This window comes from Notolepis coatsorum, assembly GCF_963971535.1.
Source record: "Notolepis coatsorum genome assembly, chromosome: 1".
Classification (NCBI taxonomy): Eukaryota; Metazoa; Chordata; class Actinopteri; order Aulopiformes; family Paralepididae; genus Notolepis; species Notolepis coatsorum.
In genome coordinates, this window is record NC_140165.1 from 123,339,577 (window position 1) to 123,367,076 (window position 27,500).

The window sequence follows — 27,500 nt, forward strand, 5'->3', positions numbered from 1 at the left end:
CGTATGAGGACACACAAAACTTTGCTCATGCAAACCATGTACACAAAGACACAGATAACCACACTCACTCACAGATACACATGTACATGCATCAACGCACACGCACGCACACACACACACACACACACGCACACACACACACGCACACAATTGCAGACAGACCTCACTCACAGATGGAGAGCACAGGGCTGGCTGGGTGGGAACACACAGGAATGTGGGCCTACAGCCTAGAATTTGACTGACCTGTAGTTTTGGTTTTAGTTTCGAGAGGAAAGGGTGTTATGACCTGAATGTTGTTTTTCTGAGGGCAAACTCTCTATAGCCTCGCAAATTCCACTGCTCTAATAATTGATAATTTGCTAAATAATGATTGACATGGCGATCCACCAAAGAGTCATTAAACACAGGCTCCCTTTGCGTGGTCTCTCCAGTCTACAGTGACATCCTGGTGTCGGGCCGTGGCGACTCCTTCTTCATCAGGACCCACTACGAGTACGAGAAGGAGGCCCCCCAGAGCCTGGCCTTCGCCCGGGGGGAGGTCTTCAAGGTGGTGGACACGCTCTACGACGGCAAGCTGGGCAACTGGCTGGCCATCCGCACGGGCAAGGACAAGCAGCTGCTGGAGAAGGGAATCATCCCCAACAAGAGCAGGTAGGGGCGGGCCGACCGGCGTGGCTACCAGGGCTGCGCCCGAACCTTCAGACCTTCGTTCGTTACGTTGGCATTCGAATTCTAAATCAACATTTGATTTTTTTTATTTATAATAAAAAAATAATTAATTATACATTTTTTTATAACCACCATTTTTATGTGTCTATTCATTCTGTTTAAACCAATGGGGTTTTTCTTCACAGTTGCAGATAAAGATTAGGCTACACTAATATTATAGTATTAAAAACTTTTTTTTGAGTTATATTCAAAAGAAAGTTGATTTAATAAAAAAGCAGTAACGATGCCTCTGGTATGGTCTCCCCCCAGGGCTGTTTAGCAGTAACGATGCCTCTGGTATGGTCTCCCCCCAGGGCTGTTTAGCAGTAACGATGCCTCTGGTATGGTCTCCCCCCAGGGCTGTTTAGCAGTAACGATGCCTCTGGTATGGTCTCCCCCCAGGGCTGTTTGGCAGTAACGATGCCTCTGGTATGGTCTCCCCCCAGGGCTGTTTGGCAGTAACGATGCCTCTGGTATGGTCTCCCCCCAGGGGGGTTGGCCAGTAACGATGCCTCTGGTATGGTCTCCCCCCAGGGCTGTTTGGCAGTAACGATGCCTCTGGTATGGTCTCCCCCCAGGGCTGTTTGGCAGTAACGATGCCTCTGGTATGGTCTCCCCCCAGGGCTGTTTGGCAGTAACGATGCCTCTGGTATGGTCTCCCCCCAGGGCTGTTTGGCAGTAACGATGCCTCTGGTATGGTCTCCCCCCAGGGCTGTTTAGCAGTAACGATGCCTCTGGTATGGTCTCCCCCCAGGGCTGTTTGGCAGTAATGATGCCTCTGGTATGGTCTCCCCCCAGGGCTGTTTAGCAGTAACGATGCCTCTGGTATGGTCTCCCCCCAGGGCTGTTTGGCAGTAACGATGCCTCTGGTATGGTCTCCCCCCAGGGCTGTTTGGCAGTAACGATGCCTCTGGTATGGTCTCCCCCCAGGGCTGTTTGGCAGTAACGATGCCTCTGGTATGGTCTCCCCCCAGGGCTGTTTAGCAGTAACGATGCCTCTGGTATGGTCTCCCCTCAGGGCTGTTTAGCAGTAACGATGCCTCTGGTATGGTCTCCCCCCAGGGCTGTTTAGCAGTAACGATGCCTCTGGTATGGTCTCCACCAGGGCTGTTTGGCAGTAACGATGCCTCTGGTATGGTCTCCCCCCAGGGCTGTTTGGCAGTAACGATGCCTCTGGTATGGTCTCCCCCCATGGCTGTTTAGCAGTAACGATGCCTCTGGTATGGTCTCCCCCCAGGGCTGTTTAGCAGTAACGATGCCTCTGGTATGGTCTCCCCCCAGGGCTGTTTGGCAGTAACGATGCCTCTGGTATGGTCTCCCCCCAGGGCTGTTTGGCAGTAACGATGCCTCTGGTATGGTCTCCCCCCAGGGCTGTTTAGCCAGTAACGATGCCTCTGGTATGGTCTCCCCCCAGGGCTGTTTGGCAGTAACGATGCCTCTGGTATGGTCTCCCCCCAGGGCTGTTTAGCAGTAACGATGCCTCTGGTATGGTGACGGGGAGACCACACAGTTGTGAGTGTCGTCGTTCAGATGAGATGTTAAACCGACACACTTCGGTATAAGTATGTTTTTAGATCGGTCTGGGGTAATTCCTGAAATGCTGAAATGCCTTATAGCCGTATTATACTATAACTATCGTTTCTTGCCTGGACCCGCTATTATTATCAAATCAAATCTATATCATAGGTATTATGTTTCATCATCGTTTTTTTACGCTTTGATCGTCACCAACGGCATACGTTGTGGACTAACGTTACAGACACATGTTCGGGTAGAGCTGAAGACATGCTTGGATCAACGCAAGATTGATATCATATAGCCGTTACTTTGACTAGGATGTACCCCAAAAAGAATATTCCAATGATCTGATCGCTATTCCAAGATATCGGAAAATATCGGTATCTGTTTTAAATCTTTTTTTATTTTATTTTTTTTTACATTTCTATAACCTTTATTTACTCACGCAAGCAAGTAAGAACAAATTCTGATTTTATTTATTGTCAAAAGTATGCATAATGTTGTGTTAATTCCACAACAAGAGTTATGTAATGTTAATTACCTGAAATTATTAAATTTTTTTGGGGGGGGGAACCCTGCATATATCGGTATCGGTTGATATCGGTATCGGAAATTAAGAGTTGGACAATATCGGTATATCGGTATCGGTAAAAAAGACAATATCGAGCATCCCTAGTTATAACCGCTGAGCTTGAGCACCAAAAAAATAAAAACGACCCGGACCCATTAGATCGACCCACAGGCCAGGATATAAGGTTTCAAAGGGTGCTCAATACCGCCGTCTAGCTGGATGCAGCCGCTATTGCACCTTGGCGACCTCAGACTCATTCCCTATGGTAACAACAGGCTTCCTGGCTGGATAATAAATAAAAATATAAAAAAAAGGAAAAACGATCCAGAAATGACTTAAGTTGTTTTTGGCACGCAAGCAGTTAATAGGCAGGCAGAAAAGTGGCAATTTTTTACTTGAACTTGAGGACTGCATACTTTTTTTGCAAAGCTTAGCTTTATACTTTATACTTATAGCACATGCATGAGCCTGATCTCTTTTGAAAGAACATTCTGAAGTTACTAATGCAAAAAAGGAGAATCACTTTTAGTGCTAATGAAATAGAGTAACAGAGGTTTGAACTTGAGTTGAACTTAAACTTGTGTACTCACATTTATCTTTAGTGGTTGCCACTATTCCAGATTCCATTATTCCAGCATAGAGCTGTAAAACACTGCGCTTCCATAGCCTGAAGTCTTATGTAATACAGGTCCAAATTTGATAAAGATCCGCTCAGAAATTAGTGCTTGAGAAAGGTTTTAGTAAACCGTGTAAAAAAAAAAAATTTATGTTTCAAAATCCCCCATGGCCATCCACCTCTGTGTTCTGAAGATTCAGTCACAACTAATTTTTGCTCGTCAACTTTCACCTACTTCCTATATTCGCACCATCCCATATGGGGTATCCTTGGAAGCGGACACTCGTTGGCTACAACGCTGACCAATCATTTTCGCCATCAGCGGTGATTGGTCAGTTCTCCAGCGTATACAGTCGGATGTGGTCATTTGACGCGGCCTGTAATGTGTGTGTGCCCCGCGCAGGGGCATGACGGCCCGAATTCGGGCCATTGCATGTTAAAGAACCCGGGACGCCTATTCTTTATTCCCAGCGGAAGAGTGCTGCCGAGTGCTTCCGCGTTTTCCCTGATTGGCTGCGACACGCCCCGCGGCAGCACGGCAGAACTTGCGGCATTATGTAGCCGTAATCCCTGATGTTTTTCATTCGACGCTTAGCTCAACTGGTACGCCGCCGTGCTGTGGAGCCTGCGGTGCGGTTGGTCACAAGTTCGAATCACTTCAATTTTTTTTTCATCTCTCGCTATAAACGTGCATTATAAACGTGCATTCTTCCGCTGGTTAAGTTTAGGCATTCTTTCGGAGTTGGTTAAGGTTAGGGTTAAGTTAAGGTTAGGCATTATTTCGGAGTTGGTTAAGGTTAGGGTTAAGTTAAGGTTAGGGAGGGTTAAGGTTAGGCATTATTTCGGAGTTGGTTAAGGTTAGGGTTTGTCACAGAGAATGCCTGTCTGTCTTTCTTGACGTGGAGGATGCAGCCTATTTCCGCACTGCCGCTCTCTCGCGCTGCCGCGGTCACATGGGCGTCGTGGCCAATCAGAGAAACGCGACGCACTCTTCCGCTGGGAATAAGCTACACTCACCCGGGACGTCTATCATAAAGAATAGGGAGTTCCCTGACGTTCCTGGCCAAATTACCAATGAGGTCTCTGAGATCAAGGCCATCTAATCATCCCTCTCTTTAATTGGCTGTTATCAACCCCTTGTCCCCCAAATCTTTCAGCCACTGTAGTCCACAGGGGTTGGGTTCGTTCAGGCGTTCACGGGTGCCTCGGGGAGACGGCCTGGCCAGTCCTTGGATCTGGTGCCTCGTTTGCCGCCGACAGCCTCTGTTCCCTCTGATGTCCCTCTGATGACGCCCTCCGCCACAGTGCTTATTCTTTAATTAGACATTACTGTCGCCTGCCAGCCCTTTTCCCCAGCTGGCTTATGAATCAGTCCGTTCTGGCGTGTGAGCAGATGACCATGACAGCCAGATGAGAAAGTGAAGTTGTCTGTCGTGCGTAGCCAGGCCGGGGAGGCGGCGTCATCAGGATGGATGGCATCAGTGGAACTAGCACGGCCTCGGGCCTCAAACCAGATGCCAAGGATGGGACGCGATCGACGTTCTCGTGGGAGAAATTCAACACAACGCTCTACTTCTGCCATTTGTCTCCCGCTGCTAAAGCCTGAACAGATCTGTGACCTCATGACTGATCCATCCTGCTCTCGTCATTCTAGCCGACCAGCTGACGATAGGCCTATCACTCTGGTAGTAGGGGATTACATTGACTTTGATCATTCGTCGTCGTAATTTAGTTGACACTTTTACTCAAAGCCACTTAACCCTTTCACTGCCACGCGACAAACGGTTAACCCTTTCACAACCACACTACATAAGTTTAACCTTTTCACTACCACACTACAGATGGTTAACCGTGTGTAGTGTGGTAGTGAAAGGTTAACCTTCTGTAGTGTGGTAGTGAAAGGGTTAAAGACCGTGTGAAACAAAGCCAGCAAAGGGTACATCTCTGGCTGTCGAGGACAAATGGTATTGTTAATCTAACACTGTACCAAACTAGATTGATTCACTTGGAGTGCATAGCAAGCGATAGACGATGAGGAGGAAAAAAAGGTGTAGCCATTTCGGTAGCCAAGCTGCTCGACCAGATGCTCCTCCACTGTGGAAAGAATGGATGGGGTTACTATGTTGGCAGTGATGGAACTAGTATCGATCTATTATCAATGATCCAATAGGATCGATGCAACGTAAAAAGATTGATTCATATTGCGATACTCTCATTTTGAAAATCCTGCGGGGAGTCTTATCCGCTCGGCTCACCAGCAAGCAGTAGCAGGGACATTGCAACAGAGCAAGGCTAGTGTGCCTATTTTGAGACCCAAAACAAGTCCCTGCTGTTTTATTCCGCAACGGGTCAAATGCATCTAACATGCTTTGCAATCCACGCCATTCCTTTATGCCCACGTCGCGTTAAAGACAGAAATTAACGTTACGTTAGCGTAAGCTAACAACAAGCTAACCCCTGATCAGAGCCATATACAGAGTACAGCAGAGTGGGGACTGGGGAAGGGTGGAGGGGCAGGCATTCTCCCTTTCTGTGTGTGTGTGTACGTTTGGAAAGATCAGATGAAGTCTGACGAGTATATTATATTTTTAGTAAATGTACTGAGGATGGACAGATAATTGATATTTAAACATAAAAAATACAATACATAATAAATGTATTCATGATCATCATGCAACATAAAACAATTGCAGGAACGGTTTGGGAGAGGAAGGGGTTTTAGGTTGTGAGTTCCAAAATGTTTTACTTAAAGTTTATAGCTCAATATATCAAAATAGATTGTTTTTCATTTAAATGTCTGGAAGAGCTCAAAAATAAAAATGTCAAATGATATTTCCGTTGCCTTTTTTGAGTTGATCTAAATCATACTGATTGTGTTAAATGGGCTTATAATAGGGTGACCATTTTGATTTCCAAAAAAGAGGACATGCCCCCCCAGCCTCGAGATACTTAATGATACTCATCGATATTGGCTTTTTTACCGATACCGATATACCGATATTGTCCAACTCTTAATTTCCGATACCGATATCAACCGATATCAACCAATACCGATATATGCAGGGTTTCCCCCCCAAAAAATGGAATAATTTCAGGTAATTAACATTACATATCTCTTGTTGTGGAATTAACACAACATTATGCATACTTTTGACAATAAATAAAATCAGAATTTGTTCTTACTTGCTTGCCTGGCTAAATAAAGGTTATAGAAATGTAAAAAAAAAAAAAAAAAAAAAGATTTAAAACCGATACCGATATTTTCCGATATCACATTTTAATGCCGATATCGGCCGATAATATAGTCCCTGTGAGAGAGAGAGAGACTTCAGTCCCTGTGAGAGAGAGACTTCAGTCCCTGTGAGAGAGAGACTTCAGTCCCTGTGAGAGAGAGACACTTCAGTCCCTGTGAGAGAGAGACACTTCAGTCCCTGTGAGAGAGAGACACTTCAGTCCCTGTGAGAGAGAGACACTTCAGTCCCTGTGAGAGAGAGAGAGACTTCAGTCCCTGTGAGAGAGAGACTTCAGTCCCTGTGAGAGAGAGAGACTTCAGTCCCTGAGAGAGAGAGACTTCAGTCCCTGTGAGAGAGAGACTTCAGTCCCTGTGAGAGAGAGACTTCAGTCCCTGTGAGAGAGAGAGACTTCAGTCCCTGTGAGAGAGAGACTTCAGTCCCTGTGAGAGAGAGACGTCAGTCCCTGTGAGAGAGACTTCAGTCCCTGTGAGAGAGAGACGTCAGTCCCTGTGAGAGAGAGACGTCAGTCCCTGTGAGAGAGAGACTTCAGTCCCTGTGAGAGAGAGACTTCAGTCCCTGTGAGAGAGAGAGACTTCAGTCCCTGAGAGAGAGAGACTTCAGTCCCTGTGAGAGAGAGAGACTTCAGTCCCTGTGAGAGAGAGACTTCAGTCCCTGTGAGAGAGAGACTTCAGTCCCTGTGAGAGAGAGACTTCAGTCCCTGTGAGAGAGAGAGACTTCAGTCCCTGTGAGAGAGAGACGTCAGTCCCTGTGAGAGAGAGATACTTCAGTCCCTGTGAGAGAGAGACTTCAGTCCCTGTGAGAGAGAGACGTCAGTCCCTGTGAGAGAGAGACTTCAGTCCCTGTGAGAGAGAGACTTCAGTCCCTGTGAGAGAGAGACTTCAGTCCCTGTGAGAGAGAGACTTCAGTCCCTGTGAGAGAGAGAGACTTCAGTCCCTGTGAGAGAGAGACTTCAGTCCCTGTGAGAGAGAGAGACTTCAGTCCCTGTGAGAGAGAGAGACTTCAGTCCCTGTGAGAGAGAGACTTCAGTCCCTGTGAGAGAGAGACTTCAGTCCCTGTGAGAGAGAGACTTCAGTCCCTGTGAGAGAGAGACTTCAGTCCCTGAGAGAGAGAGACTTCAGTCCCTGAGAGAGAGAGACTTCAGTCCCTGAGAGAGAGAGAGACTTCAGTCCCTGTGAGAGAGAGACTTCAGTCCCTGTGAGAGAGAGAGATTTCAGTCCCTGTGAGAGAGAGAGACTTCAGTCCCTGTGAGAGAGAGACTTCAGTCCCTGTGAGAGAGAGACTTCAGTCCCTGTGAGAGAGAGACTTCAGTCCCTGTGAGAGAGAGACTTCAGTCCCTGTGAGAGAGAGACTTCAGTCCCTGTGAGAGAGAGAGACGTCAGTCCCTGTGAGAGAGAGACTTCAGTCCCTGAGAGAGAGAGAGACTTCAGTCCCTGTGAGAGAGAGACTTCAGTCCCTGTGAGAGAGAGAGACGTCAGTCCCTGTGAGAGAGAGAGACGTCAGTCCCTGTGAGAGAGAGACTTCAGTCCCTGTGAGAGAGAGACTTCAGTCCCTGTGAGAGAGAGACTTCAGTCCCTGAGAGAGAGAGACTTCAGTCCCTGTGAGAGAGAGACTTCAGTCCCTGTGAGAGAGAGACTTCAGTCCCTGTGAGAGAGAGACTTCAGTCCCTGTGAGAGAGAGAGACTTCAGTCCCTGTGAGAGAGAGACTTCAGTCCCTGTGAGAGAGAGACTTCAGTCCCTGTGAGAGAGAGAGACTTCAGTCCCTGTGAGAGAGAGAGAGACTTCAGTCCCTGTGAGAGAGAGACTTCAGTCCCTGAGAGAGAGAGAGACTTCAGTCCCTGAGAGAGAGAGACTTCAGTCCCTGTGAGAGAGAGAGACTTCAGTCCCTGTGAGAGAGAGACTTCAGTCCCTGTGAGAGAGAGACTTCAGTCCCTGTGAGAGAGAGACTTCAGTCCCTGTGAGAGAGAGAGAGACTTCAGTCCCTGTGAGAGAGAGAGACTTCAGTCCCTGAGAGAGAGAGACTTCAGTCCCTGTGAGAGAGAGAGAGACTTCAGTCCCTGTGAGAGAGAGACTTCAGTCCCTGTGAGAGAGAGACTTCAGTCCCTGTGAGAGAGAGAGAGACTTCAGTCCCTGTGAGAGAGAGAGACTTCAGTCCCTGAGAGAGAGAGACTTCAGTCCCTGTGAGAGAGAGAGACTTCAGTCCCTGTGAGAGAGAGACTTCAGTCCCTGTGAGAGAGAGACTTCAGTCCCTGTGAGAGAGAGACTTCAGTCCCTGTGAGAGAGAGACTTCAGTCCCTGTGAGAGAGAGACTTCAGTCCCTGTGAGAGAGAGAGACTTCAGTCCCTGTGAGAGAGAGACTTCAGTCCCTGTGAGAGAGAGACTTCAGTCCCTGTGAGAGAGAGAGACTTCAGTCCCTGAGAGAGAGAGACGTCAGTCCCTGTGAGAGAGAGAGACTTCAGTCCCTGAGAGAGAGAGACTTCAGTCCCTGTGAGAGAGAGACTTCAGTCCCTGTGAGAGAGAGACTTCAGTCCCTGAGAGAGAGAGAGACTTCAGTCCCTGTGAGAGAGAGACTTCAGTCCCTGTGAGAGAGAGACTTCAGTCCCTGTGAGAGAGAGACTTCAGTCCCTGAGAGAGAGAGACTTCAGTCCCTGTGAGAGAGAATTACTTCAGTCCCTGTGAGAGAGAGACTTCAGTCCCTGTGAGAGAGAGAGACTTCAGTCCCTGTGGGAGAGGAAGGGGTTTTAGGTTGTGAGTTCCAAAATGTTTTACTTAAAGTTTATAGCTCAATATATCAAAATAGATTGTTTTTCATTTAAATGTCTGGAAGAGCTCAAAAATAAAAATGTCAAATGATATTTCCGTTGCCTTTTTTGAGTTGATCTAAATCATACTGATTGTGTTAAATGGGCTTATAATAGGGTGACCATTTTGATTTCCAAAAAAGAGGACATGCCCCCCCAGCCTCGAGATACTTAATGATACTCATCGATATTGGCTTTTTTACCGATACCGATATACCGATATTGTCCAACTCTTAATTTCCGATACCGATATCAACCGATATCAACCAATACCGATATATGCAGGGTTTCCCCCCCAAAAAATGGAATAATTTCAGGTAATTAACATTACATATCTCTTGTTGTGGAATTAACACAACATTATGCATACTTTTGACAATAAATAAAGTCAGAATTTGTTCTTACTTGCGTGCCTGGCTAAATAAAGGTTATAGAAATGTAAAAAAAAAAAAAAAAAAAATTTAAAACCGATACCGATATTTTCCGATATCACATTTTAATGCCGATATCGGCCGATAATATAGTCCCTGTGAGAGAGAGAGAGACTTCAGTCCCTGTGAGAGAGAGACTTCAGTCCCTGTGAGAGAGAGAGACTTCAGTCCCTGTGAGAGAGAGACACTTCAGTCCCTGTGAGAGAGAGACACTTCAGTCCCTGTGAGAGAGAGACACTTCAGTCCCTGTGAGAGAGAGAGAGACTTCAGTCCCTGTGAGAGAGAGACTTCAGTCCCTGTGAGAGAGAGAGAGACTTCAGTCCCTGAGAGAGAGAGAGACTTCAGTCCCTGTGAGAGAGAGACTTCAGTCCCTGTGAGAGAGAGACTTCAGTCCCTGTGAGAGAGAGAGACTTCAGTCCCTGTGAGAGAGAGACTTCAGTCCCTGTGAGAGAGAGACGTCAGTCCCTGTGAGAGAGACTTCAGTCCCTGTGAGAGAGAGACGTCAGTCCCTGTGAGAGAGAGACTTCAGTCCCTGTGAGAGAGAGACTTCAGTCCCTGTGAGAGAGAGAGACTTCAGTCCCTGAGAGAGAGAGACTTCAGTCCCTGAGAGAGAGAGAGACTTCAGTCCCTGTGAGAGAGAGACTTCAGTCCCTGTGAGAGAGAGACGTCAGTCCCTGTGAGAGAGAGATACTTCAGTCCCTGTGAGAGAGAGACTTCAGTCCCTGTGAGAGAGAGACGTCAGTCCCTGTGAGAGAGAGACTTCAGTCCCTGTGAGAGAGAGACTTCAGTCCCTGTGAGAGAGAGACTTCAGTCCCTGAGAGAGAGAGACTTCAGTCCCTGTGAGAGAGAGACTTCAGTCCCTGTGAGAGAGAGAGACTTCAGTCCCTGTGAGAGAGAGACTTCAGTCCCTGTGAGAGAGAGAGACTTCAGTCCCTGTGAGAGAGAGACTTCAGTCCCTGTGAGAGAGAGACTTCAGTCCCTGTGAGAGAGAGACTTCAGTCCCTGTGAGAGAGAGACTTCAGTCCCTGAGAGAGAGAGACTTCAGTCCCTGAGAGAGAGAGACTTCAGTCCCTGTGAGAGAGAGAGACTTCAGTCCCTGTGAGAGAGAGACTTCAGTCCCTGTGAGAGAGAGAGACTTCAGTCCCTGTGAGAGAGAGAGACTTCAGTCCCTGTGAGAGAGAGAGACTTCAGTCCCTGTGAGAGAGAGAGACTTCAGTCCCTGTGAGAGAGAGAGACTTCAGTCCCTGTGAGAGAGAGACTTCAGTCCCTGTGAGAGAGAGACTTCAGTCCCTGTGAGAGAGAGACTTCAGTCCCTGTGAGAGAGAGAGACTTCAGTCCCTGTGAGAGAGAGAGAGACGTCAGTCCCTGTGAGAGAGAGACTTCAGTCCCTGAGAGAGAGAGAGACTTCAGTCCCTGTGAGAGAGAGACTTCAGTCCCTGTGAGAGAGAGAGACGTCAGTCCCTGTGAGAGAGAGACTTCAGTCCCTGTGAGAGAGAGACTTCAGTCCCTGTGAGAGAGAGACTTCAGTCCCTGTGAGAGAGAGACTTCAGTCCCTGAGAGAGAGAGACTTCAGTCCCTGTGAGAGAGAGACTTCAGTCCCTGTGAGAGAGAGACTTCAGTCCCTGTGAGAGAGAGACTTCAGTCCCTGTGAGAGAGAGAGACTTCAGTCCCTGTGAGAGAGAGAGAGACTTCAGTCCCTGTGAGAGAGAGACTTCAGTCCCTGAGAGAGAGAGAGACTTCAGTCCCTGTGAGAGAGAGAGACTTCAGTCCCTGTGAGAGAGAGACTTCAGTCCCTGTGAGAGAGAGACTTCAGTCCCTGTGAGAGAGAGACTTCAGTCCCTGTGAGAGAGAGACTTCAGTCCCTGTGAGAGAGAGAGAGACTTCAGTCCCTGTGAGAGAGAGAGACTTCAGTCCCTGAGAGAGAGAGACTTCAGTCCCTGTGAGAGAGAGAGAGACTTCAGTCCCTGTGAGAGAGAGACTTCAGTCCCTGTGAGAGAGAGACTTCAGTCCCTGTGAGAGAGAGAGAGACTTCAGTCCCTGTGAGAGAGAGAGACTTCAGTCCCTGAGAGAGAGAGACTTCAGTCCCTGTGAGAGAGAGAGACTTCAGTCCCTGTGAGAGAGAGACTTCAGTCCCTGTGAGAGAGAGACTTCAGTCCCTGTGAGAGAGAGACTTCAGTCCCTGTGAGAGAGAGACTTCAGTCCCTGTGAGAGAGAGACTTCAGTCCCTGTGAGAGAGAGAGACTTCAGTCCCTGTGAGAGAGAGAGACTTCAGTCCCTGTGAGAGAGAGACTTCAGTCCCTGTGAGAGAGAGACTTCAGTCCCTGTGAGAGAGAGAGACTTCAGTCCCTGAGAGAGAGAGACGTCAGTCCCTGTGAGAGAGAGAGACTTCAGTCCCTGAGAGAGAGAGACTTCAGTCCCTGAGAGAGAGAGAAACTTCAGTCCCTGTGAGAGAGAGACTTCAGTCCCTGTGAGAGAGAGACTTCAGTCCCTGAGAGAGAGAGACTTCAGTCCCTGAGAGAGAGAGAGACTTCAGTCCCTGTGAGAGAGAGACATCAGTCCCTGTGAGAGAGAGACTTCAGTCCCTGTGAGAGAGAGACTTCAGTCCCTGAGAGAGAGAGACTTCAGTCCCTGTGAGAGAGAGAGACTTCAGTCCCTGTGAGAGAGAGACTTCAGTCCCTGTGAGAGAGAGAGACTTCAGTCCCTGTGAGAGAGAGACTTCAGTCCCTGTGAGAGAGAGACTTCAGTCCCTGTGAGAGAGAGACTTCAGTCCCTGTGAGAGAGAGAGACTTCAGTCCCTGTGAGAGAGAGAGACTTCAGTCCCTGTGAGAGAGAGACTTCAGTCCCTGTGAGAGAGAGACTTCAGTCCCTGTGAGAGAGAGACGTCAGTCCCTGTGAGAGAGAGACGTCAGTCCCTGTGAGAGAGAGACTTCAGTCCCTGTGAGAGAGAGACTTCAGTCCCTGTGAGAGAGAGAGACGTCAGTCCCTGTGAGAGAGAGAGACTTCAGTCCCTGTGAGAGAGAGACTTCAGTCCCTGTGAGAGAGAGAGACTTCAGTCCCTGTGAGAGAGAGAGACGTCAGTCCCTGTGAGAGAGAGACTTCAGTCCCTGTGAGAGAGAGAGACGTCAGTCCCTGTGAGAGAGAGAGACTTCAGTCCGTGAGAGAGAGAGACTTCAGTCCCTGAGAGAGAGAGACTTCAGTCCCTGTGAGAGAGAGACTTCAGTCCCTGTGAGAGAGAGAGACGTCAGTCCCTGTGAGAGAGAGAGACTTCAGTCCCTGTGAGAGAGAGACTTCAGTCCCTGTGAGAGAGAGAGACTTCAGTCCCTGTGAGAGAGAGACTTCAGTCCCTGTGAGAGAGAGAGACTTCAGTCCCTGTGAGAGAGAGAGACTTCAGTCCCTGTGAGAGAGAGACTTCAGTCCCTGTGAGAGAGAGACTTCAGTCCCTGTGAGAGAGAGACTTCAGTCCCTGTGAGAGAGAGACGTCAGTCCCTGTGAGAGAGAGACGTCAGTCCCTGTGAGAGAGAGACGTCAGTCCCTGTGAGAGAGAGAGACTTCAGTCCCTGTGCGAGAGAGACTTCAGTCCCTGTGAGAGAGAGAGACTTCAGTCCCTGTGAGAGAGAGACTTCAGTCCCTGTGAGAGAGAGACTTCAGTCCCTGTGAGAGAGAGAGACTTCAGTCCCTGTGAGAGAGAGACTTCAGTCCCTGTGAGAGAGAGACTTCAGTCCCTGTGAGAGAGAGAGAGACTTCAGTCCCTGTGAGAGAGAGACTTCAGTCCCTGTGAGAGAGAGACTTCAGTCCCTGTGAGAGAGAGAGACTTCAGTCCCTGTGAGAGAGAGACTTCAGTCCCTGTGAGAGAGAGAGACTTCAGTCCCTGTGAGAGAGAGAGACTTCAGTCCCTGTGAGAGAGAGAGACTTCAGTCCCTGTGAGAGAGAGACTTCAGTCCCTGTGAGAGAGAGAGACGTCAGTCCCTGTGAGAGAGAGAGACTTCACTCCCTGTGAGAGAGAGAGACTTCAGTCCCTGTGAGAGAGAGAGACTTCAGTCCCTGTGAGAGAGAGACGTCAGTCCCTGTGAGAGAGAGACTTAAGTCCCTGTGAGAGAGAGAGACTTAAGTCCCTGTGAGAGAGAGAGACTTCAGTCCCTGTGAGAGAGAGACTTCAGTCCCTGTGAGAGAGAGACTTCAGTCCCTGTGAGAGAGAGACGTCAGTCCCTGTGAGAGAGAGAGACTTCAGTCCCTGTGAGAGAGAGAGACTTCAGTCCCTGTGAGAGAGAGAGACTTCAGTCCCTGTGAGAGAGAGAGACGTCAGTCCCTGTGAGAGAGAGACGTCAGTCCCTGTGAGAGAGAGACTTCAGTCCCTGTGAGAGAGAGACTTCAGTCCCTGTGAGAGAGAGAGACTTCACTCCCTGTGAGAGAGAGACGTCAGTCCCTGTGAGAGAGAGAGACGTCAGTCCCTGTGAGAGAGAGACTTCAGTCCCTGTGAGAGAGAGACTTCAGTCCCTGAGAGAGAGACTTCAGTCCCTGAGAGAGAGAGACTTCAGTCCCTGTGAGAGAGAGACTTCAGTCCCTGTGAGAGAGAGAGACTTCAGTCCCTGTGAGAGAGAGAGACACTTCAGTCCCTGTGAGAGAGAGACTTCAGTCCCTGTGAGAGAGAGACTTCAGTCCCTGTGAGAGAGACTTCAGTCCCTGAGAGAGAGAGACTTCAGTCCCTGTGAGAGAGAGAGACTGCAGTCCCTTTGAGAGAGAGAGACTTCAGTCCCTGAGAGAGAGAGAGACTTCAGTCCCTGTGAGAGAGAGACTTCAGTCCCTGTGAGAGAGAGAGACTTCAGTCCCTGTGAGAGAGAGAGACTTCAGTCCCTGTGAGAGAGAGACTTCAGTCCCTGAGAGAGAGAGACTTCAGTCCCTGTGAGAGAGAGACTTCAGTCCTTGTGAGAGAGAGACTTCAGTCCCTGTGAGAGAGACTTCAGTCCCTGTGAGAGAGAGAGACTTCAGTCCCTGTGAGAGAGAGAGACTTCAGTCCCTGTGAGAGAGAGAGACTTCAATCCCTGTGAGAGAGAGAGACGTCAGTCCCTGTGAGAGAGAGACTTCAGTCCCTGTGAGAGAGAGAGACGTCAGTCCCTGTGAGAGAGAGACTTCAGTCCCTGTGAGAGAGAGAGACTTCAGTCCCTGTGAGAGAGAGAGACTTCAGTCCCTGTGAGAGAGAGACGTCAGTCCCTGTGAGAGAGAGACGTCAGTCCCTGTGAGAGAGAGAGACTTCAGTCCCTGTGAGAGAGAGACTTCACTCCCTGTGAGAGAGAGACGTCAGTCCCTGTGAGAGAGAGACGTCAGTCCCTGTGAGAGAGAGACTTCAGTCCCTGTGAGAGAGAGACTTCAGTCCTGTGCCTCCCCTTTTCAACAGCGAGGCTGTGCTCACTCAGTCTGTATTTTGTCAAGGTTCTTTTTAGTTGTTGATCAGTCACCATGCTCAAGTAATCTGCTATGGTGTACTGTGAGCGCTCTGTCATGCCAGGGCTCAGGCTCCAGTGCTTTATTTCATCCTCCGCCCTCTTCTTTTTCTTCCCTCCCCCCTCCCCTATTCATCTGTCCGTTCTTCCTCTTCCACATCCCTCCTCCCTTCCTCCTCCTCTCCTCCCGTTTTTTCCCAAGCCTTCGAGACGGTGATCTGATTTGCAGATGTCTTGGTGTCATAGCCGAGGGCGGATCATTTGAAGTGACCTAGCTTGAAAGAGTGCTTATCTTAAAATGTTGCTGTCTGTCTGTCTGTCTGTCTGTCTGTCTGTCTGTCTGTCTGTCTGTCTGTCTGTCTGTCTGTCTGTCTGTCTGTCTCTGTCTGTCTGTCTGTATGTCTGTCTGTCTGTCTGTCTGTCTGTCTGTCTGTGCATCATCTGTATATCTTCAGATCTTCTTCTGGAAAGTTCAGTTTGATGTACTTTAGGGAATGATTGATTAGTTGATGAGTCGCTGAGTGATGTACTTGTTAAAGGAACACATCGACATTATGGGACATGCGCTTACTGTCTTCTCCAGAGTCGGACGAGGAGAATGGAAGCGGATACGAACCAGCTAGCTTATAAACTCCCGGAGTTTTAAGCCAGACTGGTCCGTATCCACTTCCATTAATTTGTGCTAAGCTAGGCTAGCTTGCAGCCGGATAGCTTTCTACTGAACGCACAGGAGAGGGAATTGGTATCTTATCTTCTTGTCTGTCTCTGGAGAAGAAGGTAAGCATAGATATTTCCCATAATGTTGACGTGTTCCTTAACAACCTAATTAGGATGCTTGTCTGTTGATCTAAACTGAACATTGTCTCATATTCTCATACTTTTCCTTTTTCTTTGTTCTACTCTCTATTTCTCTCTCTCTCTCTCTCTTACCCACTCTTACTCTGTGCTCTCTTTCGTTCATATTTGTTTGATAGGGTTTATGTTTAATAAAAACGTTATTTTTTAATTCTGGGTCGCTTTTTCAACATTGAAGTAATTTTAGAAATCTCTTTATTTCTTTCTCCTCCCCTCACTCTTTCATTACCTCTATCTCACTCCCACAACTTTCTCTCTCTCCTTCTCTCTGTACCCCTTGTTCTATCCACCCTTCACCCCTTCCCTCTCCACCTCTCCCTCCATTCATCCATCCCTCTCACTCTCTTTACCCTCTACTCTCTCTCTCCATCCTAAACCTCTATCCCTGCACGTCTTCCTCCCTCTCTCCTCTCACCCTCTCTCCTCTCCCTCCCTGCATCCCCCTCTCTCCTCTCTCACCCTCCCTGCCTCCCCCTCTCTCCTCTCTCTCCCTCCCTGCCTCCCCCTCTCTCCTCTCTCTCCCTCCCTGCCTCCCTCTCTCATCTCTCCTCTCTCCTCACCCTCCCTGCCTCCCCCTCTCCCTCCCTGCCTCCCTCCCTGCCTCCCCCTCTCCCTCCCTGCCTCCCCCTCAGAGCGGAGCAGATGGCCGGCCTGCAGAACTCCAACAAGGCCGGTACGGGGGACCGGGCTGACTTCTGGCGCCTGCGGGGTCAGAGGTCAGTGAAGAGGAAGGACCTGAGGAAGAGCCGGGAGGACCTGAGCAGCCAGCCAGTGGCCACGCGCTTCCCTGCCTACGAGAGGGTGGTGCTGCGAGAAGGTGGGTGCAGCCAGGAGGGTGGAGGCAGGGGAGGGTGGTGCTGCGAGAAGGTGGGTGCAGCCAGGGGGGTGGAGGCAGGGGAGGGTGGTGCTGCGAGAAGGTGGGTGCAGCCAGGAGGGTGGAGGCAGGGGAGGGTGGTGCTGCGAGAAGGTGGGTGCAGCCAGGAGGGTGGAGGCAGGGGAGGGTGGTGCTGCGGGAAGGTGGGTGCAGCCAGGGTGTGGAGGCAGGGGAGGGTGGTGCTGCGGGAAGGTGGGTGCAGCCAGGAGGGTGGAGGCAGGGGAGGGTGGTGCTGCGAGAAGGTGGGTGCAGCCAGGAGGGTGGAGGCAGGGGAGGGTGGTGCTGCGAGAAGGTGGGTGCAGCCAGGAGGGTGGAGGCAGGGGAGGGTGGTGCTGCGAGAAGGTGGGTGCAGCCAGGAGGGTGGAGGCAGGGGAGGGTGGTGCTGCGAGAAGGTGGGTGCAGCCAGGAGGGTGGAGGCAGGGGAGGGTGGTGCTGCGAGAAGGTGGGTGCAGCCAGGAGGGTGGAGGCAGGGGAGGGTGGTGCTGCGAGAAGGTGGGTGCAGCCAGGAGGGTGGAGGCAGGGGAGGGTGGTGCTGCGAGAAGGTGGGTGCAGCCAGGAGGGTGGAGGCAGGGGAGGGTGGTGCTGCGGGAAGGTGGGTGCAGCCAGGGTGTGGAGGCAGGGGAGGGTGGGTGTGGAGGCAGGGGAGGGTGGGTGAATACAGGGTGATTGATTGATTGATTGATTGATTGATTGAGTGAGAGGAGCTGTGTGTGTATGTGTCTCTGATCTCCTGCAATTTACAAATGACAGCGTCCATAAAGGAACCCGTGATTGCATTGCTATAGCACAAACTTTTAAACCATCAGATATGAGATAGCTAGCGCTAACGTTCCCCGTCTCTGCAGCCTGGCCTGCGCTTTAGCCTAAAAAGTTCAACTTTTTTCAACAGAGAAAGAAAAGCAGCCTAGAGACCATGGCGCTATACAGACAGTGAATGTTGGCACTAGCTATCTTAACTTAGCTAATTAATACTCCAGTCTGCAAAAATACGACACACTGTGCTAATTGACGGAGCTGTAAACACCGGTAGCCTAGCCAAGCTCTAGTGTTTAGCTAACGTTACATACATGTTGGTGGACACGCAGCCTCAACATATTAACTGAAATACTTAAAAAAAAACAGAACTTTTCAATAATTATTTTTATTATTATTATTATTATAACTTTGGGTGCGTTCTGCTTCTGAAATGGATTATATATTGCTGTTAGAACAGTTAGATGCTCTGGCCGCCCAGGCCGTACGCATAGAACGCATATTTAGAGATTGTCTAGAGATCTATTTGCAGAGCCAGATGAGATTTGCCAAGAGCGGTCCTTTTACATGTATGCAATACTCACACAACACACGCCGGTCAAATCCTACAAGTTCTGAGCGCACTCTGGGTTTTAGCCACAGGGACCTTTCAGAGAGCGACGGCAGGTGACAGCCAGGTCAGGTAATTCCCAACCTACTGCGTGATTAGCTCTTGACAAGCGCACAGTCATTCAGTATTGACGAAGCCTACTTTTCTGGAACGATACATTTTGCATATAATAGTATAAGTGCGAAATGAATCATTCATTAACCCTTTCACTGCCACACGACAGCCGGTTAACCCTTTCACTGTGACAATACAGAAGGTTAGCCCTTTACTATCACGCAAACCGACGGGCGATGCTCCATCATTAGCATCATTAGCTCCGCGGATTGTGTGATAGCAAAGGGTTAACCTTCTGTCGTGTGGCAGTGAAAGGGTTAATAGAGAGAGAGAGGGGGGGGGGGGGTTAAGCGCTCTCGTTGGAGCAGGTTTTACAGACTCACAATCCCAAACGGACCTAAATAATTATTTTTTTTATCCACTTTTTCTCCCATTTTCTATATATTTTCTCCCATCCCAATTTCGTATCATCCAATTCAACCCTCCCCTGTCACGCACTTGTTACAGCGAGCCTCTTCCGTCTTTTGGTATACAGTTGTTTTGCACATTTGCAATCGTCCCGTCGCCAGGGACGCTGATTCGCTTCTTCCCCCCAAACCACCTCTTCAAGTGGTCCGATGAGCCGCGCCTTGGGGACGGAACGTAGCGCTCTTCAAGTGGTCCGATGAGCCGCGCCTTGGGGACGGAACGTAGCGCTCTTCAAGTGGTCCGATGAGCCGCGCCTTGGGGACGGAACGTAGCGTTCTTCAAGTGGTCCGATGAGCCGCGCCTTGGGGACGGAACGTAGCGCTCTTCAAGTGGTCCGATGAGCCGCGCCTTGGGGACGGAACGTAGCGCTCTTCAAGTGGTCCGATGAGCCGCGCCTTGGGGACGGAACGTAGCGCTCTTCAAGTGGTCCGATGAGCCGCGCCTTGGGGACGGAACGTAGCGTTCTTCAAGTGGTCCGATGAGCCGCGCCTTGGGGACGGAACGTAGCGTCCGATGAGCCGCGCCTTGGGGACGGAACGTAGCGTTCTTCAAGTGGTCCGATGAGCCGCGCCTCGGGGACGGACCGTAGCGTTCTCACTACACTACTTTTGGGGCCAATAATCGGGCTCTGATTCGGCCGCGGATGCCTAGTGGGAAAGCCCCCAGATTGATTTCAAATGTCAGGACAGTGAGACAGGACAGTGAGAGAGGACAGTGAGTCAGGACAGTGAGACAGGACAGTGAGTCAGGACAGTGAGTCAGGACAGTGAGACAGGACAGTGAGACAGGACAGTGAGACAGGACAGTGAGACAGGACAGTGAGACAGTGAGACAGGACAGTGAGACAGGACAGTGAGACAGGACAGTGAGACAGGACAGTGAGACAGGACAGTGAGACACAGGACAGTGAGACAGGACAGTGAGACAGGACAGTGAGACAGGACAGTGAGTCAGTCAGGACAGTGAGACAGGACAGTGAGACAGGACAGTGAGACAGGACAGTGAGTCAGGACAGTGAGACAGGACAGTGAGACAGGACAGTGAGACAGTGAGACAGGACAGTGAGACAGGACAGTGAGACAGGACAGTGAGTCAGTCAGGACAGTGAGACAGGACAGTGAGACAGGACAGTGAGACAGGACAGTGAGTCAGGACAGTGAGACAGGACAGTGAGACAGGACAGTGAGACAGTGAGACAGGACAGTGAGACAGGACAGTGAGTCAGTCAGGACAGTGAGACAGGACAGTGAGACAGGACAGTGAGTCAGGACAGTGAGACAGGACAGTGAGTCAGGACAGTGAGACAGGACAGTGAGACAGGACAGTGAGACAGGACAGTGAGACAGGACAGTGAGACAGGACAGTGAGTCAGGACAGTGAGACAGGACAGTGAGACAGGACAGTGAGTCAGGACAGTGAGACAGGACAGTGAGACAGGACAGTGAGACAGGACAGTGAGACAGGACAGTGAGTCAGGACAGTGAGTCAGGACAGTGAGACAGGACAGTGAGACAGGACAGTGAGACAGGACAGTGAGACAGGACAGTGAGACAGACAGGACAGTGAGACAGGACAGTGAGACAGGACAGTGAGACAGACAGGACAGTGAGACAGGACAGTGAGACAGGACAGTGAGACAGGACAGTGAGACAGGACAGTGAGACAGGACAGTGAGACAGGACAGTGAGTCAGGACAGTGAGACAGTGAGACAGGACAGTGAGACAGGACAGTGAGACAGTGAGACAGTGAGTCAGGACAGTGAGACAGGACAGTGAGACAGGACAGTGAGACAGGACAGTGAGACAGTGAGACAGGACAGTGAGTCGGGACAGTGAGACAGGACAGTGAGACAGGACAGTGAGTCGGGACAGTGAGACAGGACAGTGAGACAGGACAGTGAGACAGGACAGTGAGACAGGACAGTGAGACAGGACAGTGAGACAGGACAGTGAGTCAGGACAGTGAGACAGGACAGTGAGACAGGACAGTGAGACAGGACAGTGAGACAGGACAGTGAGACAGGACAGTGAGACAGGACAGTGAGACAGGACAGTGAGACAGGACAGTGAGACAGGACAGTGAGTCAGGACAGTGAGACAGGACAGTGAGACAGGACAGTGAGACAGGACAGTGAGACAGGACAGGACAGTGAGACAGGACAGTGAGACAGGACAGTGAGTCAGGACAGTGAGACAGGACAGTGAGACAGGACAGTGAGACAGGACAGTGAGACAGGACAGGACAGTGAGACAGGACAGTGAGACAGGACAGTGAGACAGGACAGTGAGACAGGACAGTGAGACAGGACAGTGAGTCAGGACAGTGAGACAGGACAGTGAGACAGGACAGTGAGACAGGACAGGACAGTGAGACAGGACAGTGAGACAGGACAGTGAGACAGGACAGTGAGTCAGGACAGTGAGACAGGACAGTGAGACAGTGAGACAGGACAGTGAGACAGGACAGTGAGACAGGACAGTGAGACAGTGAGACAGGACAGTGAGACAGGACAGTGAGTCAGGACAGTGAGACAGGACAGTGAGACAGGACAGTGAGACAGGACAGTGAGACAGGACAGTGAGACAGGACAGTGAGACAGGACAGTGAGTCAGGACAGTGAGTCAGGACAGTGAGACAGGACAGTGAGTCAGGACAGTGAGACAGGACAGTGAGACAGGACAGTGAGACAGGACAGTGAGACAGGACAGTGAGACAGGACAGTGAGTCAGGACAGTGAGACAGGACAGTGAGTCAGGACAGTGAGACAGGACAGTGAGACAGGACAGTGAGACAGGACAGTGAGACAGGACAGTGAGACAGGAGACAGGACAGTGAGACAGACAGGACAGTGAGACAGACAGGACAGTGAGACAGGACAGTGAGACAGGACAGTGAGACAGGACAGTGAGACAGGACAGTGAGACAGGACAGTGAGACAGGACAGTGAGTCAGGACAGTGAGACAGGACAGTGAGACAGGACAGTGAGACACGGCAGGATGAGGTGAAAGAAATGGAAAGATGGAAGGAAGGAGAAGAGAGTTGGGAACACAAGGGGCCAAAAGGACGAGTGGAAGATGGAGTAATGAATGACTGGGATCCCAGGGATGGATGGATGGAAGGTTGGGTGGGGGGGGCGGGCGGGCGGGCAGGCGGGGTGACGCATGGAAGAGAAGGAGGGATGAAGAGAGGGTGGGGAGGGAAAGAGGTAAAACAAGAAAAGAAGACGGATGGAAGAGGATCAGGAGAGAGAGAATTAGAGGAGGAGGAGGGGGGGAACAAAGAAAGGGTGGAAAACAAACAAAGGGGAGCGTCCTCTGACATGTGTGCGTTGGAGCGTGAGCTCCCGATAGACGACATACAAACACGCGGAGACGGAGACGGGTCTGTTAGCCGTGTAGCAGATTGATTATAGCATTAGTGTGTTGCCTCGGGAGAGGGAGAGGAGTCTGAGGAAGAGGAGTGAAGTAGGAAATAACAAGACGTGTGCTTCTCCTGCCTTCTCCTGCCTCTCATCAGCCCCGACGCCATCGCACCTCTGCACACACGGCCTCTGGTGACATCATCACACCGCACACACGTCCTCTGGTGACATCATCGCACCGCACACACGGCCTCTGGTGACATCATCGCACCGCACACACGTCCTAATATGGTCACATCACTGCACACACGTCCTAATATGGTCACATCACTGCACACACGTCCTCTGGTGACATCATCACACCGCACACACGTCCTAATATGGTCACATCATCGCACCGCACACACGTCCTAATATGGTCACATCATCGCACACACGTCCTAATATGGTCACATCACTGCACACACGTCCTCTGGTGACATCATCACACCGCACACACGTCCTAATATGGTCACATCATCACACTGCACACACGTCCTCTGGTGACATCATCACACCGCACACACGTCGTAATATGGTCACATCATCACACCGCACACACGTCCTAATATGGTCACATCATCACACACACGTCCTAATATGGTCACATCATCGCACCGCACACATGTCCTAATATGGTCACATCAACGCACACGCGTCCTAATATGGTCACATCATCGCACACACGTCCTAATATGGTCACATCACCGCACACACGTCCTAATATGGTCACATCATCGCACCGCACACACGTCCTAATATGGTCACATCATCGCACACACGTCCTAATATGGTCACATCATCGCACCGCACACACGTCCTAATATGGTCACATCATCGCACACACGTCCTAATATGGTCACATCACTGCACACACGTCCTCTGGTGACATCATCACACCGCACACACGTCCTAATATGGTCACATCATCACACCGCACACACGTCCTCTGGTGACATCATCACACCGCACACACGTCCTAATATGGTCACATCATCACACCGCACACACGTCCTAATATGGTCACATCATCACACACACGTCCTAATATGGTCACATCATCGCACCGCACACATGTCCTAATATGGTCACATCAACGCACACGCGTCCTAATATGGTCACATCATCGCACACACGTCCTAATATGGTCACATCACCGCACACACGTCCTAATATGGTCACATCATCGCACCGCACACACGTCCTAATATGGTCACATCATCGCACACACGTCCTAATATGGTCACATCATCGCACCGCACACACGTCCTAATATGGTCACATCATCGCACACACGTCCTAATATGGTCACATCACTGCACACACGTCCTAATATGGTCACATCACCGCACACACGTCCTAATATGGTCACATCATCGCACCGCACAAACGTCCTAATATGGTCACATCATCGCACCGCACACACGTCCTAATATGGTCACATCATCGCACCGCACACACGTCCTAATATGGTCACATCATCGCACCGCACACACGTCCTAATATGGTCTCATCACTGCACCGCACACACGTCCTAATATGGTCACATCATCGCACCGCACACACGTCCTAATATGGTCACATCATCGCACCGCACACGCGTCCTAATATGGTCACATCATCGCACCGCACACACGTCCTAATATGGTCACATCATCGCACACACGTCCTAATATGGTCACATCACTGCACACACGTCCTCTGGTGACATCATCACACCGCACACACGTCCTAATATGGTCACATCATCGCACCGCACACACGTCCTAATATGGTCACATCAACGCACACACGTCCTAATATGGTCACATCACCGCACACACGTCCTAATATGGTCACATCATCGCACCGCACACACGTCCTAATATGGTCACATCATCGCACACACGTCCTAATATGGTCACATCATCGCACACACGTCCTAATATGGTCACATCATCGCACCGCACACACGTCCTAATATGGTCACATCACTGCACACACGTCCTAATATGGTCACATCATCGCACCGCACACACGTCCTAATATGGTCACATCATCGCACCGCACAAACGTCCTAATATGGTCACATCATCGCACCGCACACACGTCCTAATATGGTCACATCACTGCACACACGTCCATTATGGTCACATCACTGCACACACGTCCTAATATGGTCACATCATCGCACCGCACAAATGTCCTAATATGGTCACATCATCGCACCGCACACACGTCCTAATATGGTCACATCACCGCACCGCACACACGTCCTAATATGGTCACATCATTGCACTGCACACACGTCCTAATATGGTCACATCATTGCACCGCACACACGTCCTAATATGGTCACATCATCGCACCGCACACACGTCCTAATATGGTCACATCATCGCACACACGTCCTAATATGGTCACATCATCGCACCGCACACACGTCCTAATATGGTCACATCATCGCACCGCACAAACGTCCTAATATTCTAACACTTTAGGAGGCATAGCTTTACCAGCCTACTAGACGCTGTGGCAGCCACAGAGTGCGCGCGCTGATTGGCGGAGAGTACTTGAAGTTTCTCTTAAGGGTTAGGGTTAGGCCCTCATCGAAGAGAGGTTAAGGTTAGAGTGACAGTCAGGGCTGGTAATCCTTCCTGCAACAAAGCAACATAGGCCCTCAACCATAGAGGTTAGGGTTGGGGAAGTATTTTACTGTATTGTACCCATTCTGCAATCTGTTAATAAAGTTTTCAATCAATCAATTCCTGGCCGCGACCCTCTCTCCAACCGCACGTCTCAACCGAGCTTGGTCAAGGGGGAGGGGCTAGGCCCAATGTGGAGTGACGTCCCCTCTCCGCCAATCGGCGCGCGCTCTCTGTGGCTGCCACAGCGTCTAGTGAGGGGATCGCTCCGCAGTTGCAGCTGGAGGCTACTCGGCGCCCCTGCTGGGAGGAGGAGGTATTGTAAACAGTGCCCCCTGCTGGGAGGAGGAGGTACTGTAAACAGTGTGGAGCCCCTGCTGGGAGGAGGAGGTATTGTAAACAGTGCCCCCTGCTGGGAGGAGGAGGTATTGTAAACAGTGTGGGAGCCCCTGCTGGGAGGAGGAGGTATTGTAAACAGTGCCCCCTGCTGGCTGGGAGGAGGAGGTATTCTCCACTTGCACAACCTGAAAGTAGGCACTTCCGGCTGACTTCCGGTTGCCAATGGTACTTCCTGTCCCATCCAAATACATTGTTTTTAGCTACTTTTCTCCCGTTATTTAAACAACTTTGTCGTCACAGAGAGGCAATGAAACGTTTGTATTATTATAGTATAGAATGAATTTTAATAAGCAAACGTTTGTCAGCAGGGTTTTTGGGCTGTATTTCATGTAAAAACGTTTACTGTTAGTTTACTTGCTCACGCTAATTAAGGCTAATGCTGGCTAACAGAAGCTAGCGCAAGAAACAACGCCGCAAAGTATTGTTCATAGTGCATTTCTTGCCACCTTATAGCATTTGTACATTTGTATGACAGTCTATAATGCGTGTGTGTGTGTGCGTGTGTGTCTCTCTCTGTGTGCAGCTGGTTTCAGGCGTCCTGTGGTTCTGTTCGGTCCCATCGCTGACGCTGCGAGTGAGAAGCTGGGCTCAGAGCTGCCGGAGCAGTTTGTTATCGCCAGTGAGTCCCTGTCTGTCTGTCTGTCTGTCTGTCTGTCTGTCTGTCTGTCTGTCTGTCTGTCTGTCTGTCTGTCTGTCTGTCTGCCTGCCTGCCTGCCTGCCTGCCTGCCTGTCTGTCTGTCTGTCTGTCTGTCTGTCTGTCTGTCTGTCTGTCTGTCTGTCTGCCTGCCTGCCTGTGTGTCTGTCTGCCTGCCTGCCTGTCTGCCTGTGTGTCTGTGTGTTTATGTAGCGTCTAAGCGATGTTGACATTAGTCTCCTCCCTCTTCCTTGTCTCCGTGTCTCGATCTCAGAAACGGAGCCCAAAGACGCCGGCTCTGAGAAATCCTCAGGAGTTGTTCGTCTCAACACCATCCGACAGATCATAGAGCAGGTACACACACACACACACACACACACACACACACACACACACACACACACACACACACACACACACACAGACACACACACACACACACACACACACACACACACACACACACACACACAGACACAGACACAGACACACACACACACACACACACACACACAGACACAGACACAGACACAGACACACACACACACAGACACACACACACACACAGAGCCAAGTTTTAAAGCAATTATACATATTATTATAAATAAAATTACTAGGGATGCTCGATATTGGCTTTTTTACCGATATACCGATATTGTCCAACTCTTAATTTCTTAATTCTTAATTTCCGATACGCATATCAACCGATATCAACCGATACCGATATATGCAGGGTTTCCCCCCCCCCCAAAAAATGGAATAATTTCAGGTAATTAACATTACATATCTCTTGTTGTGAAATTAACACAACATTATGCATACTTTTGACAATAAATAAAATCAGAATTTGTTCTTACTTTCTTGCCTGGGTAAATAAAGGTTATAAATGTAAAAAAAAAAAAAAATAAAGATTAATTTGAAAACCGATACCGATATTTTTCGATATCACATTTTAATGCCGATATCGGCCGATAATATCGGACATCCCTAAAAATGACCCTTTGACTACACCTTCTGTAGTGTGGTAGTGAAAGATTAACCTTCTGTAGTGTGGTAGTGAAAGGTTAACCTTCTGTAGTGTGGTAGTGAAAGGTTAACCTTCTGTAGTGTGGTAGTGAAAGGTTAACCGTCTGTAGTGTGGTAGTGAAAGGTTAACCGTCTGTAGTGTGGTAGTGAAAGGTTAACCTTCTGTAGTGTGGTAGTGAAAGGTTAACCTTCTGTAGTGGTAGTGAAAGGTTAACCTTCTGTAGTGTGGTAGTGAAAGGGTTAACCTTCTGTAGTGTGGTAGTGAAAGGTTAACCTTCTGTAGTGTGGTAGTGAAAGGTTAACCTTCTGTAGTGTGGTAGTGAAAGGTTAACCGTCTGTAGTGTGGTAGTGAAAGGGTTAACCTTCTGTAGTGTGGTAGTGAAAGGTTAACCTTCTGTAGTGTGGTAGTGAAAGGTTAACCGTCTGTAGTGTGGTAGTGAAAGGGTTAACCTTCTGTAGTGTGGTAG

General features: G+C 49.8%; 1 protein-coding gene across 1 annotated transcript in view; it reads left to right on the top strand.

Annotated features, from left to right (window-relative positions):
• The window catches only part of LOC311245288 (tight junction protein 2-like), a 101,499-nt gene that overhangs the window by 40,407 nt on the left and 33,592 nt on the right, over nucleotides 1–27,500 (top strand). The window contains exons 7-10 of the mRNA XM_084335124.1: nucleotides 432–651; nucleotides 16,822–17,006; nucleotides 25,897–25,992; nucleotides 26,282–26,361. Coding sequence (XP_084191250.1) covers nucleotides 432–651; nucleotides 16,822–17,006; nucleotides 25,897–25,992; nucleotides 26,282–26,361 — 581 coding nt within the window. The remainder of the gene's footprint in view (nucleotides 1–431; nucleotides 652–16,821; nucleotides 17,007–25,896; nucleotides 25,993–26,281; nucleotides 26,362–27,500) is intronic.